A 17,784-nucleotide genomic window follows, 5' to 3' on the forward strand; every position below is an offset into this window, starting at 1 on the left:
AATAATAATAATAAAAACATTAAGAAATAGATAAATAAATTAAACAAATACCTCTAAAAAATGTCAAACAGAATAAAACATTTTATGCTACAGCCAGACACAAGAGATGAGTTTTTAATCTACGTTTAAAAATGTCCACATTTCCAGCTCCTCTCAGATCCTCCACATGTGACGTTGAAGGCGTTGAAGAATTTTAAATTATATTTTTCAAATAATCTAGTAGAAGTGTGAGCAGTGGGTGCAGACGTTAGAACGAGCGTGGGGCTCTTATTGTGAAGGTGCTCCCGGAAGTGCGCTGGTGCGGCTGACAGCGCAGGCCGCAGTGATTTGGTATCGCTGCAGCAGGAAGCACCGCGGCTCCGACACTTCTGTCTTTCACTTTCGCCTCAAAAACTCTCCTGTGTTTGGTTTCGGTAGGGACCAGAACGATCGCGCGGAACAGAGACGGTGTTTTATGAGCCCCTGAGTCGCAGAGCCTCCTCCCCCGGACCGCGGTTACCCGTCGCCATTTCCAGCACGTTTCCCTGACAGAAGCGCAACAACAATGGCTCTGAAGAGAATCCACAAGGTGAGCAAAGTGGAGCCGCCAGGCCCGCTCCGGTTCCGCCGGGGCTGGGGCTCACAGGGCATCTGGCCACACGACCGGAACACGGACTGGATCCCGGTCGCCCAGGGACATGGGGGCCCGGGGACCGGTCCCCGAGCCCCGGGCTCCCGTGATCCTGGTGGCCGGGGAGGGAGCTGCTGCCGGCGGCGTCTCAGCTGGCTGTCTGCCGCTAGCCACCTAGCTGCTAACTAGCTCGCTGGTTCTCTGCGGGTCGCTGCATAACAATAGTTTCTATCATATTCCGCTGGATATCACATTAATAACACCGTTTATGGAACACTTTGGTCCAAGTACATGACATGGATCACCACACAGACTCGAGGTTACATAAGAATAACATTCATACACATTCATAAGGAAACACTCAGAAATTATTCATTGGGAGGGAAGAGGGTTATAATTTAATTTAAGGTAACTTAAACTTCAAATCTTTTATTTGTGCGTACAACAAAAAGACGTTTTTGTGTATCAGTTTGTGGAATGGTTTGAATTTTGAGTTAAAAGAATGTAGAAACTTAAAACAATTTAAGAAGAAATATAAAGAAATGGTTTATTTGAGGTATAAAAGTGAAGACTGTTTAAAGATCACCAGCTGTGTGTGTTCTGGTATTTTGTCATGCTGTCTTTGTATGATTATATATTTAGATATACGGATTATATTTATATCATAGTTATATTATATTTATGATAGAGCTTACATCTTGTATTAAACAGGTTATTTTGGTAAAAAATTATATATATATTTATAAAAATTAGTGTATAGTATAAAAAATAAATACAGACATATAATTGATGTTTAGTTGTGGAAAGGGGGTGGGATTAAATAAGTTTATACTTCCTCCCACTCCTTTTCGAACATGTAACTTAAATATGTGTTTTGATGTTGTTTTTTTTCTTTATGTGGTGGAATGCCCTCCTGTATTTGTTTTCTTATCTTTTTTCTTGTTTTTTTCTACAAAGGTTACTACCGTGATTTGATGAATAACTGAGTTACCCAGCTAGCACCAGTGCTAAAGTTAGATTAATTCACCAAGTCTTATTTATCACCTAATGCTTCTCTCCCACTAGATAACACTACTGTTGTGTGTTTAAACAGCAGTGTAATAGCCAGGAGATGAAGGCCAGCGTGATGCTGATCCCCTTAAAAAAATAATTAAAATAAATAAATATATACATTAATCAGCCTGTTATCAGCATAATGCTGGTATACATTTAGGAGACAGTGTGTTATTTCTGCCCTCAGTGTTGCTGGCACACTGAACATGAGTGATAGATGAGCTTGTTGAGATAATCTGAGCAGTTTGATGGTTTTGGTGAACACGGGCCTCGGCTATCAAGCTACGTTGCTAACAGCGAGTTCCAGGCTTTAATCTGCCTCAGTTTGATGGTTTAGAGACGTGTAATATCGGGTTATAGCCCGAGTATCTCTGTCATCCCCCTCTGCCCGGGTGTTGGTGTGTCAGGCCGGTGTGTTTGAGCCGCAGCCCCGTGCTGGTGTCGAGCCTCGGCGGCTAGCCGGGCTAGGGAAGCTCTGCTCCCTGTACTGATGTTGGACTAAAGTACTTTCACAGTTCCACCTCCTCCTGCACCAGCGGCCCCGGCACAGACACACGCTGTCCCCGCTGTCCCGGGGCCGGCTGGCCCGCTACAGCCTCCGTACCTGGATAGATACACGGGTTACATAACTGCGGCCCCGCAACAAGCAGCCCACTGCGCTATATGGCGTTATTATGTCAGACAGGGATGTTGCTGTTGCAGCGAGACTCACCTGTGCACAAACATAAACAATGCTGCTGCACTCAGGCTCTCATTCCCAGCCTGGCTTTACATGCAAAGTTTACACATTTTTGTATCTGTATGTCATATTATTTTAGAGCAATGTATGAGGAGGAGCAGCTTTTGATCATTGCATTTTGTGTGTCTTCCAGGAGTTGAATGACTTGGCACGGGACCCGCCAGCCCAGTGTTCTGCAGGACCAGTAGGAGATGACAGTAAGTTATCCAGATACTCACCGTTCCGTCCAACTGCTAAACAAATGTAATATATGCTATAAAATGTCAGTTTGGATAAAATTACATCACTCTTTGTGTCCATTAGCTGAAGCCTCACCTGTCTCTCCTGTCAGGATTATTTGTCATCCTTAGTTTATGGAAGTTGAAATGGTAGATTTTTTTTTTTTAATGAGTGGTGAGAGTATTGATCAGTTGTTATCGTAGTAGTGATCAGTAAGAGACACCATAAATGCTGTGTTTAAGTCCCACTCATTCACATCAGCACTTTTTCTGGTTAAAAAAAGTGAATTACAAATGATGAAAATCTTCCTTGTAACATTGTTTTGACACTTCCACTAACATTTTATGGTGTACTGTTTCACAATTTGCATAGAAATATTAATATATGTTTTTTAATGTTATTTTTCTAGTAAACTGTCATTTGTGTGACACCAAAGGTCAAAATCATTTATACGTTTTCATGCCACACTTGTTCCTTGGTTTGGAAAGAAATGTCATATGTTTGACCTTCTGAGATAAATAATAACATGATAAACATTCACAGTTATCACAAGTCAAAAATATTAGCAGCTGTCAACATTTCACAGTATCAACCTTCATGGTAGATTTTATGGTTATGTTCATATCTGCAGATGAACTAAGAAGCCCGCAAGTTACTTTGTTAATTGTGGCCTGGAGCAGTTCTTCAAAAATGTAGCTATCCACAAATGGGTCCATTTAACCACTGAGGAAGTACACTGTGTGTGTATGTTTGTGAGAGAAAATGTGTCCAGGAAATAATGGGACTCCTTGCTGTGTGGAATACTGGTTAATCTTAAAAGGATAGTATTCACTGTTTTATTGCTTCATAACAGTTTAGTTTTAACATTCATATTCAAGCCAATTCTCAGGCACAGGAATTTATTTAATTCATTTTGCTTCTTCTAAAAACTTGTCCAACTTGAGAGGTATAATAGTTTTGATCATTTGTAGTAGTATTTATCAGTATGAGTGTGTGTAAAAAAATAAATAAATAAAAAATAAATTAGATTTAAGAGTTAAACCAGAAAATAATTCAGTTTTGTATAAAAGTTAACTGAACTAAATAAATGTCAACTGTGAATTCATTCTTAGAAATATTTTGAAATATCTGGCAAAACAGTGATGGTATGTCAGAGGTATGTTTTTTCATATAGCTTTATTATTATTGTTGTTGTTATTATTATCATTATTATTATTATTATCATCATCATAGAAATGCTTGTAGAAAAGATACCTTTCTCGCAGAACAACTTAGGGTAGCGTAATTTGAATTATGGGAGGCCCAGGATAGTGAATATATGTAAATAGCATAAACAAAGCTTTTACTATAATATAATTTGATAGTTTCCCATGTAAACTGTCAGTGTTTATATTTATCCTATCTCATGACGCAGATACATTTTTGTTTAGTTTTTTTAGCAGCTTGCATTAAATGTGCCCACATGTTGGATTGAGGAGTGTCACTATGACAGGCCTGAGCACAAACACTTGCTTTCCCCGTCCTGGGTTTTTATTTGCCTCATCTGGGCTGTTCTCTTTAGGCTGCACATCTGTTTAGTCTCAGTTTTTTTAAATTTTGCACATGGAAATGATTTTGCTTTCGCTATTTAACATTTCCATAAGTCCTATAATTGATTTTCTTTAATTCGATTGCACCAAATGTTTTAGTGTTCTCCCATCAGAGTAATTCTGAACTTGTTCTTGCCTCAAACATACTTGTAACTCTCTTTCTGGTTCATCATTATCCTTTCAGGTATTAATAATGTATTGCACAGTTACTGATCCAATTTTAGTAGTCTTAGCAAATCAGAATGATTTCCTTTTTTTATTGCAATTTATTAGTAATTAACAAGATTTGAATGTATTTTCACTTTGCATTAGATTTTGACCATGTGCCAGGCCACAAGCCGCCCCATCACCCTCATCCATAAATATATGGGGTTTTTTTCTCATTAGCGTAAAAATCTAACGATCAGAACAATTAAAAATAGCTATAGAAAGAATAGTAATAACATATTGTGACATTCCCCCCACCAAAGCGTTACTTAAAACTTGTTCCAGAAATACGATCAATGTAGGATAAAGTGCATAATAAATGACATTTTGATAGCTGATCATGTTTAATAATAATACATTTACTATGAATATAAACGGTACCCTTGCATAACGCTCACTGTGATACTCCCACAGTTTTACTCACTTCTGTAAGGTAACTAAACTATGCAGAAGGGAAGGGCATGTCTTGTTAAGAGATTTGATAAGTTTTGGAAACCCGCCTTTGGTCACTGTATTGATAAATGGCGTGTGTCTTTAGCCAAGAAGTCTGTAATACTGTTAGTTTTGACAGTCATCATGCAGCGAGCTGTTTTTTTTTTTATATTTGTAAAGGTACTTGTGGTTACATCTTGTCATGGAAACTGGACTTCCTATATGAAATCCAAACAAGCAACACTTCTGCATGACTTCAGAGTTATTGTTTGCGTGTCCTACTTGCACATGTGTAAAAGGACTGTTTTTAATAGTTATTCACAGTAGAATTACAGCCTTTTACAATTTACTACTTGCATTATTTCAAACCCTGCTAAGATTTGATAAATCCTTCAGTCCTACAGAGAAACTCTTCGTTAATTTTATTTGCTTGATGCAAAACAATATTTTGGCCCTTCCGAAAACAGATTTACATCTTTTCCATGACTGCCATGGTTGTTTTAGGTACACCTAAAGGTCGCCTGAATAGAAGTCACCTGTTGTCATATGTGGACCACGGAAATATGCATCAAAGCACCAACACATTACTGAGCCATCTCCATGCTAAACAGATATTGAGCATGTTAAACATCCGGACATGCTGATGACTCCCCATCACAGTCATGGCCAAGGAGAGAGCAAAGCCTGGGTTGAGGTCACTAAGAGATGACACATCCCCAAAGAAAGGGAGAGATGCTGTACAACATTTATTGAAGAGACAACAATGAAGTGTTCATGTTTTAAACAAGTCCCGACATAGAGAGCACCACTCATTTGTCCCTAGAGTACATTTCCAAATAACTCCTGTTTCATAGTGGTTACCTGTCCTTTCTTGTGTCACTTTTCACATGGGTTTTGCAGAAAAAATGCAGCTAAATAACTAAATAGGTGTATTTTCTGTTGAAGACTTGATTAGAAGATGGCAAGTTGTGTAGTTTGAACAGGACAGGAATCTATTGATGTGGAACGTGATGTAGTTTGAACTCACCTTTAGTCACATGTTACTGAGAGAACCAGTTGTCACTTATGTACATAATAATATCAGGCACCACCTTTCTTATTCCCAGCTTATATTTCCATGCCTGGGAAACCTATAAACTAAAGAGAAGGGGGAATATTGATACCAATGAGGGGGAGGGGATAAATGAAAAACAGGTTTCCGAAACCCTGGCACACTCACTGCATCAGTCGGGGATAAATAAGTTGTTGTTAGCACAAACCTAATGCAGATGCTCACCTATCTGCTTAGTTAAATCCAGGTTGGGTCATTTTTGGGAGGACCATTCAGTGTGTGTCATCATTGTTGTTGTTATAAATATAATGATGGTTAGTAGTCATGGAAAATGATGCGATCTATGCCTTTTTATCACGCTGTGTCTGAAAATGCCCAGGATTGTTATTTTTGGCTGTAATATGCAGCCCTCCATTTGAATAATGACTAACATCCAAACATGTAAACATTCCTGCTTTGCTCGCTATACAACAAGGAAGTTGTTGTCTTTGTTTCACCTTTCTTTTCGTGAAACCAAGTAGTTAAAATGTGTATGCTTTTGGTAGTAAATTAAACTTTTATTTGAATTTTTCTTTTAAGTTAATTGCATCGCATTAGCTCTTTTTAGTAAGCAGTCAAAAATGAATACATGATCTTAACCGTAATAAACACTTTTGGGCAGATAGTGAAACTGGCTGGTGATATTTCTAGCCACTAGTCACTGCTGCTTCTTTTTCGTTCTACCGCTCAATAAAAAGACTCTAGTCAAGTTATCAGCCATATATTTTATCACCATTACGGTCATGAAAAAAAGTTACTGCAAGTGTGTGTGTGTGTGTGTGTGTGTGTGTGTGTGTGTGTGTGTGTGTGTGTGTTGTGGTTTTTTTTTTTTTTTTTTTTTTTTTAAATAGCAGCAGGTTTAACTATCTCAATAGTAAATATTAGAAAATATTCTCATAAAAGTTTACTTTTTTAGAATCAATTTTATGATTGTGTCAGGAATGGGTCAGTATTTTACCACGTGTTACTGACTAGTAAAACTAGTACCTACTGAAGGGTTTTATGTGCACGTTTAACTCCCAAGGGTTCACTTACTCTTAATGCCAGCAGTGAGTTTTTGTATGAGTTAAAACAAGATGCAAGGAATAATAATAATTGTTTGAGTGTCATCAGCTGGAGCGCGTTGTGTTAATCTGTTATTGTGTCTCAGGTCGGCCGCGCTAGACGCTGGTTGTTGAGCCTGATTCTCAGCGATGGTCTGATTTTAATCTGTTGCAACCAGTTTTGTCCAAACAATTCACAAGTGTGTGTGGTGCTTCTCAGTTGAGTTGGAGCGTTCCCGGCCTTGAATTGTAAATATCGAGTATGCCTGATATTTACGAATCTGCCCTCTGACTGAACACCCCAAAAACCAGTGAGCGTGAGCAGATTAGGTCGGGTCACTAACCAGATGTTGTTTACTTTTAAACCTCACGACCATGGCGGCAAAACGGATCACAGCACAACTCGGCCCAAACCAGATGGAATACATAAAAAGACCCGCTTGTAGAGTTGTGCACAATAAAAGATGCCACAACCGAACCCCCGCCCCTTCATGTTTGATCACGCAAGCGAGAGATATCGTTTCTATGAACAGCTACTTTAACAATGTTTCTATAAGCGTGAGGTATGCAGGTTCCAAGTTGAGCGTAAGCGCTCGTTTGAGTTGAAACTTTCCTTATGTCCTCTGATTCCCTGTATTTTTTTTAATCGCTCAAGATTTTGAAAAGTCCATATTGCATAGCCAGCGTTACCTGATATCACATTATAGAAAATCAACACAGAAAAGAACTTAATATGAAACAATTGACATGCATTTTGTTTCAAACCCGTCTATGTTTCACTTGTTTTGGCGTGTTTAGCAGGGTGATACTATTTCAGGTGTTGGATCATGTTTACTGTCAATAGGTGAGATTTCTGTGAGAGTGATGTACACTAACATGTTCTGATTTTAATGTAATGCAAGTGACTACAAATGAAAATATAGTAAAAGATGTGTCACACACTACGGATGTGTCGTCCCACTAACCTGCGAATGCTCAGACCGCCGTAGGCTGTGAGTCAGGTCTCCGTATTTAAGTGTATTGCCAATAAAATGTTTTTATTGAATATTCTTGATGACGTTTTAAAAAGGAATAAAAACAGCTGGTCAAGTGCAGGTTCTTCTGAATACATGCTTGAATGAAAATGATCAAATCAAATGTTAAATCAAATCAAGTGGGTGATAATAAAGTGTTTCCTGTTTGGGTTTTGTCAGCAGAAAGTGTCTCAACTTACGGATATAAGAAAAAGTCTCTTGTGACGCTGTTCTCATAAATCTGGATATTCTAAGATCAAATAAAATGATAAACTTTTATTCACTATTGGACCCCGTCCACACGTAGCCGGGTATTTTTAAAACCGAATATTTCCCCCCTCCGTTTATAAAAAAATTTGCATCCACATTACATCGTTTTAAAAAAAACCCCCTTCCATACGTAACCGAAGATCTGCGTTTTCGACCACATTCTAACCTGTAGATCATCTGCGGCTCCCGCGGGGGCTCTACACCGTACGGTGCGCGTCGCCGCGTATCCTGCGGCGTAGCCTCTGGAAATTTTAATTTTTTTTATCTTCAATAAATATTTTCTACCTTGTAATTTTGTAAAAGATTTTTTTTTGAAAAGCATGCCTAAATCAAAATTTGATTCATGCAATGGTGAAAAAATTGGCAAAATAAATGAAAAACTGCTGAAGAACCATGTTCGGTATTCGGCCAAGTGTTTATTATTATTTTCGGTTTTGGCCATAAATTTTCATTTCGGTGCATCACTACTGAAAAAGCAATTTTTTTTTTTACATTTTTCCTTTAACAACCTGTCGGAGTAGTAGTATGATTAAATGTTGAATAATGATATAATACATTTTTAAGTTTTTATCAGTAAGCAGTAAACGGTGGTCAAGAGCAGAGAGCATTTATTTAATAAATATCTTGGAGAACAGATGCTGGATCATCTGTAGTTCTGTAGTAAACAAAAGTCACACGTCAGAGCAGATTTGTTGTTGTTTTGGCGCATAATGTGACGTTCAAAAACGCAAATCTCCGGTTGTGTGTGTCCACACGCATCTACATAAACGGAGTTTTCAAAAATCTTCACTTTGCCCGGAGTTTTTTTAAAGCTTCGTTTATTTGCGTTTTCGTGTGGATGACAGGTCCAAACGTAGGAAAATATCTCCGGTTTAGCAGATATCCGCAGATATCCGGCTACGTGTGGACGGGGTCTTGAAGGTTTTGTGGGTCAGTACAGTATGTCTCGATGGTGGTGGATGCATATTTGCACCGTGGGAGGAACTGGTAGCAATAGTGTTGCCTTGTGCATGTTGTTTCCTGTCATCCAACATTAGATCTACCGCTCTGCAATAAACTACAGGTGTATTTTTTTCATGCATTGTGTAATTGATGTGGTTTCTCTAACCCCCCTCCCCTCGTTGACGTGTGTTCTCAGAACTGAACGCTTTATTGAACATGTTGTACCAACAGATTCCTTCACAGTTTTTCATTCATATACTTATATCAATCTGGACCTTTCAGGATTTAAAGTGCCTGTTTTAAAGGAATATTTGTCCTGAGTTGGACTTTCTGTGGTATTATCAAACTTCTCAGGCGTGCACTGTTTTAATGTTTCATAACTGTTTTTGTTTCAGTGTTTCACTGGCAAGCCACAATAATGGGACCGGTAAGTATCCTGTTGCTACTGGGTCAAACACATCCATAGTTGTTACAGAATATGTTTCTATGGTAGGACACAGTTCTGCTAATATCAATACATAGTTGCATAGTTTAATCAGAAAAAGTCACCCACCCTGAAAACAGCACTGATATTAACACTGATATTAAATGTTTGTGTGTTGGTTGTTGTACCGGAGCCCCTCACCTCACTTCTCTTGCTCTGCATTAGAATGACAGTCCTTACCAGAGTGGGGTTTTCTTCTTGACCATACACTTCCCCACAGACTACCCCTTCAAACCGCCAAAGGTAAGCCAGACGCTCACGCAGGCAAACGTGCAACGAACCTCCCAGCTGAAGCACGTCAGCTTTACATCACTCGGTTTCCTGTGCCTTTCATCTGTCCCCCCTTCTGGCCTCAACTCCTGCATTTTCCCCCTCTGTTTTCAGGTTGCATTTACCACAAGAATCTACCACCCAAATATCAACAGCAACGGCAGCATTTGTCTTGACATTCTGCGATCACAGTGGTCTCCAGCTCTCACCATCTCCAAAGGTAAGCTGTTTCTCATTTATCTCCAGTCTCTGAAGGTTACAACTTGACATGGGTGCAAGTAAACTCGAGTAGCTTTGCCTTTTATAAGCTGTGTACTCAGTACTCGAGTTGTAAAAAAAAAAATCAGGGGGGATGGTGGATTTTATCATATGGGGGCAGATAATTTGTGCTGATTACAAATAATATAATATATTACAAATAATAGTATTGACCAAAACACCTGCAGAAATACAGCAGGAATGACATAGCAGCAGTTAAATGCAGCCTTCTGTAAGCTTTAAATATCCACTGGGCTTACATCAAATGCATCAAAACACAACAATAAAAACAGTTTTCTGAACTTATCAATATGACTCTGTCCTTCACAGGATAAGTAAAATGGATCACTGCAAAAACTCAAAATCCTAACAAGAATATTTGTCTTATTTCTAGTTAAAATGTCTCATTTTAGTAAAAAAAATCTCATTACACTTAAAACAAGACTCGTCACTGGAAAAAACAACAATTTTCACCTGTTTCAAGTAGATTTTCACTTGAAATAAGTAGAAAAATCTGCCAGTGGAACAAGATTTTTTTTGCTTGTAATGAGAAGATAAATCTTGTCCCACTGGCAGATTTTCCTACTTATTTCAAGTGAAAATTTACCCGAAAAAGGTAAAAATTTTCTGGTGTTATTTTTCTGGTGATGACTCTAAATGTTGAAATAGCAGTAAAACTACATTCATTGATAAAATGACATAAGGGATGGAAAGGGGGGATGATTTTGACCGTTTTTATTTCAGGGGGGATGCCATCCCCCCTCAACCCTCAACACGTGTGTCGTGCACGATGGTTCAGGTCGCTGTTGCAGCTTTTATCAGCAGTTCGGCTGCTGTGAAAAGCTCCCAACACGACCAGCATCTGCAAGCCATCGCAGGAAGGATGAAAATGTCCGGTTTGGTGAAGATTCAGCCTTTTTTCTGTCTCCGTTCCAGTTCTCCTGTCTATCTGCTCCCTGCTGTGTGACCCGAACCCGGATGACCCCTTAGTACCCGAGATCGCACGCATCTACAAGACGGACAGGGAAAAGTAGGTTGTTTTTGCTTCATCGTTTTGTTTCCACGCCGTTTGTCTCTCTTAAAAACGTGAATCTATTGTTCTGGTTACTAAGCAGCATGTTTGCTAAAATGCGGTTGAGACCAGATTATACATCAGTCTGGGTCGACCTGCAAACCGGTCCGTTCTGATAAAAACCAACTCTGGTCCACATGTGGAACTGAGTTACGGGTATTTTTTAAATATGATGCTCTTTTCTCTCTCTTTCTCTCTCTCTCTCTCTCTCTCTCTCTCTCTCTCTATGAAAATGCAGAAAACATCGATTCATTGTAAATTAGTTTTGAGTCCAAACTTTTGGCCAGAACTGTATTTGTTTTTTTTTTTTATTATTATTATTTATTTATTCATCACTGAATTTAGTGTTTAAAAAGTGATAAAGTCGTGCATTTTGACTTTTATTTTTAAATGCTGATCCCCGTTTTTACTAAAACCATATTTCTGTTTCCCCTCACCCCCCGTGGGCTTTCAATGTACCCATTCACCCTTCAACCACTTCATCCGGTATGCCTGTTCAACTGCCCGTTGACACAGATATCATAAGCCAGTTGCATAACAAACAATGCATTTAAGCACGTATGGTGTCGGCATGAAAGCAGGGATCCACGCGGCCTCGTATCAGTGGCTCAGGCTGCTGACGGTGGCGCTTTAACGGCGCTGAGGTTATTAGTAACCTAGTAATAACCCAGCATTGTTCAAATGCCACAGCCTGAATATTTCAGCTGACCGTGAACTCATTGTACTCTAACGGCTGCTTCCGGCAGGACGGTGCATCTCATCACGAAGCGTAAATCAGTTTAAATGCTGAAACACTCAACAATGTCTCTGGATGAAGACCCAAGCGCTGCGTTTTAAGTTCAGTTTTAAACAGCTATAGTAAATTCTTCTTTATGCAGTGTGTCAGGTAATGCTCACATACCCCAGCAGTGTTACAATATTAATACGATTAATGTAGCAGTGAAAATGTTGTTACCATGCTGGTATTGCCGTCAAATTTGTAGAAAACTGGTTCTTCCACCGTCTGCTTAATTTCATCGTCCATTTGTTAATTCCCTTCCTTTCGTCTCCCTCGCTTCACAAGCGTGATGTAATGCCCATCAGGAGGTTTTGCTCGGTCATGATGAACCTGAGAGGTAACTGGTCCGGGCTCCTGGTCCGGCAGAGTTTACAGCCAGAAAATAAACCAGTTTTGTTGACTCTTATCTTACTTATGCTTTATGATATCGCTGTACTTACAGGACTGTCTCAGAAAATTAGAATATTGTGATAAAGTCCTTTGTTTTCTGTAATTCAAAAATGTCATGCATTCTGGATTCATTACAAATCAACTGAAATATTGCAAGCCTTTTATTTTAATATTGCTGATCATGGCTTACAGCTTAAGAAAATAATATTCTGGGAATCTTAATCTTAAACTGTAAACCATAATCAACAATATTAAAATAATAAAAGGCTTGCAATATTTCAGTTGATTTGTAATGAATCCAGAATGTATGACATTTTAGTTAGTTTAATTGCATTACAGAAAATAAAGAACTTTATCACAATATTCTATTTTTCTGAGACAGTCCTGTAAATGTCACCCACAGACTCACCTTTAGGGTGTGGTGGAGCAGGAGGTGAGCTTTAGGGCTGTGCAGCCGACACACCGGCTGCAGCAGTGTGGTGTTGTTGTGTTGGGTAGACCAGGGTGTCTGAGGAAAGTTTCCAGCGCTGGTGAAACCTGTGCCAGGAAGGTTTGAGGGGTTCCAGTCTGGTGCTGCAGGCAAGGTGTTACTAATGAAGTGGCTGATGGGTGTCATTTTTAGCACTAACACCTCCCCACCCCCCATGATGCATAACTTTCTTCTGTTATTCTGGGTGACACAAAGTGTTGGCTTCATACAGTCGGTATTTAGTCAGCCACCAATTGTGCAAGTTCTCTCACTTAAAAAGATGACAGAGGCCTGTCATTTTCATCATAGGTTCACTTCAAGTATGAGAGACAAAATGGGGGGAAAGAATCCAGGAAATCACATTTTTGGATTTTTAAATAATGTATTTGCAAATTATAGTGGAAAATAAGTATTTGGTCAATGACAAAAGTTAATCTCAATACTTTGTTATATACCCTTTGTTGGCAATGACAGAGGTCAAACGTTTCCTGTAAGTCTTCACCAGGTTTTCTACACTGTTGCTGGTATTTTGGTCCGTTCCTCCATGCAGATCTCCTCTAGAGCAGTGATGTTTTGGGGCTGTCGCTGGGAAACACGGACTTTCAACTCCCTCCAAAGACTTTCTATGGGGTTGAGATCTGGAGACTGGCTAGGCCACTCCTGGACCTGGAAATGTTTCTTATGAAGCCACTCCTTCGTTGGCCGGGCGGTGTGTTTGGATCATTGTCCTGCTGAAAGAACCAGCCACGTTTCATCTTCAATGTCCTGCGGTTTTCACTCAATATCTCACGATACACAGCCCCATTCATTCTTTCCTTTACACCGATCAGTCGTCCTGGTCCCTTTTACAGAAAAACATCCCCAAACCATGATGTTTCCACCCCCATGCTTCACAGTAGGTTTGGTGTTCTTTGGATGCAACTCAGCTTTCTTTCTCCTCCAAACACGACAATTTGTGTTTCTACCAAAAAGTTCTGTTTTGATTTCATGTGACCATATAACATTCTCCCAATCTTCTTCTGCTTCATGCAAATCCACTGTAGCAAACTTCAGACGGGCCTGGACATGTACTGGTTCAGCAGGGGAAACGTCTGGCTCTGCAGGATCTGAGTCCCTGGCGGCGTTGTGTGTTACTGATGGTTCCTTTGTTACTCTAGTCCCGGCTCTCTGCAGGTCATTCACTGGGTCCCCCGTGTGGTTCTGGGATCTTTACTCACCGTTCTTGTGATCATTTTTACCCCACGGGGTGAGATCTTGGAGCCCCAGATCGAGGGAGATTATCAGTCTCTTGTATTTCTTCCATTTTCTAATAATTGCTCCCACAGTTGATTTCTTCCCACCAAGCTGCTACCTATTGCAGATTCAGTCTTCCCAGCCTGGTGCAGGTCTACAGTTTAGTTTCTCCCGTCCTTTGACAGCTCTTTGGTCTTGGCCATAGTGGAGTTTGGAGTGTGACAGTTTGGCCGCGTTCAGACTGCAGGCAAATCTGATTCATATCTGATCCCTTCTCATATCCGATTTTCATGGCTGACTGTCCACACTGTTTTTAGCAAGTGTCCAAATCGCATCTGGCTCTGTTCAGACTGGGCCACATCATTGACTGATCTGACAGGTTGCCGTAGCAACGACGTCGGAGCGGAGGCGTCACCCAGCGCGTGGATTCTGTGACGTCATGTAATTGCGACAACAAAAACAATAACAAGATGGAGCCAGCTCCCCACAGATTAATGCGCAATTTCGTTTCTTCCTCTGTCCAAGGACTGCTGTTTTCGGCATCTTCTGACTGCTCCATACCTGTAACGTAGCTCCACAACTGGAAATGGGCGGGTGGTTTGGCGCATGGGTCTGGTCTGGTGTCGCATGGGGTGACGTCACGGACAGTAAAAACCGATCTGAGTGTTTGGAGCTGTTCAGACTGAGACGCATCTGCCCAAATGCGATAATGATCGGATATGAAACTACCTCCCGGAGGTGGTTTCAATCTGGTTTGCAAAAATCGGATCTCATGCAGTTTGGGACTGCTCAGACTTCAAAAGAGTCATCCAGTTTCAATCTGGGCTAAAAATCGGATATTGGCTGGCAGTCTGAACGGGGCCTTTTAGGTTGTGGACAGGTGTCTTTTATACTGATAACCAGTTAAAACAGGTACCATTAATACAGGTAACGAGTGGAGGACAGAGAAGCACCTTAAAGAAGAAGTTACAGGTCTGTGAAAGCCAGAAATCTGGCTTGTTTGTAGGTGACCAAATACTTATTTTACCGTGGAATTTACCAATTCATTCAGTAAAAATCCTACAATGTGATTTCCTGGATCTTTCCTGCCATTCTGTCTCTCATAGCTCAAGTAACCTATGATGAAAATTACAGGCCTCTTATCTTTTTAAGTGGGAGAACTTGCACAATTGGCGGCTGACTGAATACGTTTTTGCCTCACTGTATGTGTGTGTATGTATTTATGTCGATGTGTGTATATATCCACTCTTTTCAGACCTGTTACTGTGGATTTCTCCACCATTATTGGCTATTTACATGTTGTACCACATTTAAGACTTATTTGAGGTCCTACTGCAGCGGTTCCTCTTTTACACTATAAGACCGACATCTGAGATTCCAACGGACTCAAAGGAGACGACAAGACCCCTTTTCTATGTTTTTCACACCACACGTCCAGCACTGAAATATGTTTGACTGAAACACATCCTTCTCGGGTTGATATGAATAGTCGTGTCTTCTGTTGCATTCTTGTTTATCCAGGAAAACTGATCTTGTGTTGCGTGCTCCTTTCATTCGGTGTTCAGTAGTTGTTAGGCGTCACACGTTTCGACCAGTGAAAGGAAAAAGGCTAATCTCTTCCTTCTCTCTCTCTCTTTCAATTTCTGTTTACAGGTACAACAAAATAGCCCGGGAATGGACACAAAAGTATGCAATGTAGTGTTGAGGTAGAAAACATTGCCAACCACCTCTACGACGTAAGACTAGGGGAGCTTCAGATGTAAAGAGAAAAACAAACACAAAACCATACAAACAAATGAGAAGTTTAAAACAAGATCATGTTGGTTTCCATTGGAGTGCTTTCTTTGAGCCACACCTCCCCCTCACCAGAGTACCTGTAAACCTCCCCCTCCCCTCCCTCCTCGTCTTGTTCCTCTCTTTCTCTCTGTTTGACTGTCTTCTCCCACCCGCCCCGCCTCTCAGCTCACCTGCCCATCCTCCAGTGTACATATTGTCAACTTGAAATGAAAAAAACTATTTCCCTTTTTATTTTTTTATTTTTTCCCCCCTTCCACCTCGTTTACCTCTGACCTCATCTCCTGACTTTTTGTATTCAGTTATATTCTGCCACCAAGCGGGCCGGGCTGTCGTTAACCCCCTCCAGTTATCTCCTTTCTCCCCTCCATGGCTGCGTCCTCACACATCATCACTAAAAGCATTCCTTTGAGCATCTGTAAAGCTTCTAGAGGATTATGGTTGTTGTTTTTTTTTTTTTTTTTTTTCCCCTTTTTGTTTTTAGGGGAATGGGGGTTATTAAGTTGGAGGGATTTTTACACTCTGCACCCTTTCTTGTTTTTGATGTCCCAATGATTTCCATCTGTAGAGGTGACGATTCAAGAAAGCAGTTTTCGCACGCGAGTCAAAGGGCACTCTGTATTTTATAAAATAAAAACTCAGAAGTCATTGTGGGTTGGTGTAAGATGGCAAAAATAAATGCACATGGCCTATTTTGCTCTTCTGTTCAATTGTATGAAAGGACTTGAATTTACTTCATTCCCCCCTTACTCCCTCTTCTTCCTCACCCAAGTGGACCCCTTTTATGTGCGTGCGCACAAACACACACATGCATGCACAACTATAACCCCATGTCACCCCCATCACTTCCACCACCTTTTCCTTTATCGTCAAGGTGGAGGTTCTGGACCAGGTATTTAAGCAATTCATTTTCTTAGTTTAACTTGTGTTCTTCTTATTTCCTACCCCCATAATTCCTTAGGTTGCTTCTTTATTTCTTTCTTTTTTCTTTATTTTATTCTGTTTTTTTGTTTTGTTTTCTTTTTTCTTTTGCTATTCTCAAATTAGCGGCTAACATCTTAAATGGCTATGGGACTGGCTTGGGCTCTGGGTGCGAGGAGAACCCACTCTTCTTGCACAAAACCTCTGTATATTGAATTACCTGAGAGGCTCGTTGAGCTTTGTGTGTTGATTAAACTGTGTAATAAAAACCTTCGACTCCTGTGTTGACTCATTCTCAGGCCTTTTTTAAAGATTCGAGAAAAGCATTTCTCACTGTCAGGTTGGAGTCTTAACAAAATCACATGAACATTGAATGAGATGATTTTTTTTTTCAATCTTTACCACCTGCTTTAACAGATGTCAGAAAGTTATATTGCACATATTGTGAAATACTAAATACAAAAAGTCTTGAATTTAACTATTAATGATTACGAAGGGAGGTTGAATTCATAAATATGAATTGTTTCATTTTGGAGGGTTAAAAATAGGGCTGGGACTTTATCGCATTATTTACGATTAAATAATTACAGAAAAATAACGCGACAAAAAAAAAATATTGCATTTAATCACAATTTACTTTTGCACTCCAATCAGTGCGGAACGTTTCTTATTGCACGAGTTCCCGGGATAAGTTACCCGTTTAATTTTACTAAACAAAAACAAATGTGTTTAAGACAGTTTACAAAAATTCCTGAAACCGCTTGAATATAGCTAACTTGAATTGAAGTTTGTGCCTTGTGCACAATGTAATCATATTGATATTATTCATATTGCATTTGTTAACACTCAGTTATCAAAATAAACACAATTTTGTTGTTTAAGCTCATTTATGTGTCAATTCAATGATT

The 17,784-nt window shown here is 39.9% G+C and overlaps 1 protein-coding gene across 1 annotated transcript; it reads left to right on the plus strand.

Annotated features, from left to right (window-relative positions):
- The first annotated feature begins 295 nt into the window (after positions 1–295).
- ube2d2 (ubiquitin-conjugating enzyme E2D 2 (UBC4/5 homolog, yeast)) lies at positions 296–17,158 on the plus strand. The gene is made up of 7 exons (XM_061725847.1): positions 296–568; positions 2,536–2,599; positions 9,603–9,634; positions 9,857–9,934; positions 10,076–10,181; positions 11,156–11,249; positions 15,815–17,158. The coding sequence occupies exons 1-7, from the start codon at positions 545–547 to the stop codon at positions 15,858–15,860; spliced, it is 444 nt and encodes a 147-aa protein (XP_061581831.1). The 5' UTR covers positions 296–544; the 3' UTR covers positions 15,861–17,158.
- The last annotated feature ends 626 nt before the right edge of the window (positions 17,159–17,784 follow it).

This window comes from Cololabis saira, chromosome 7 (genome assembly GCF_033807715.1).
Source record: "Cololabis saira isolate AMF1-May2022 chromosome 7, fColSai1.1, whole genome shotgun sequence".
NCBI classification, from domain to species: domain Eukaryota; kingdom Metazoa; phylum Chordata; class Actinopteri; order Beloniformes; family Belonidae; genus Cololabis; species Cololabis saira.

Excerpts from the sequence above, each read along its gene's own strand:
- ube2d2 (XM_061725847.1), top strand. The coding sequence starts at position 545 with ATGGCTCTGAAGAGAATCCACAAG. Across the intron at positions 10,182-11,155 it reads AGCTCTCACCATCTCCAAAG|TTCTCCTGTCTATCTGCTCC; the intron begins GTAAGCTGTTTC and ends TCTCCGTTCCAG. Across the intron at positions 11,250-15,814 it reads TACAAGACGGACAGGGAAAA|GTACAACAAAATAGCCCGGG; the intron begins GTAGGTTGTTTT and ends TTCTGTTTACAG.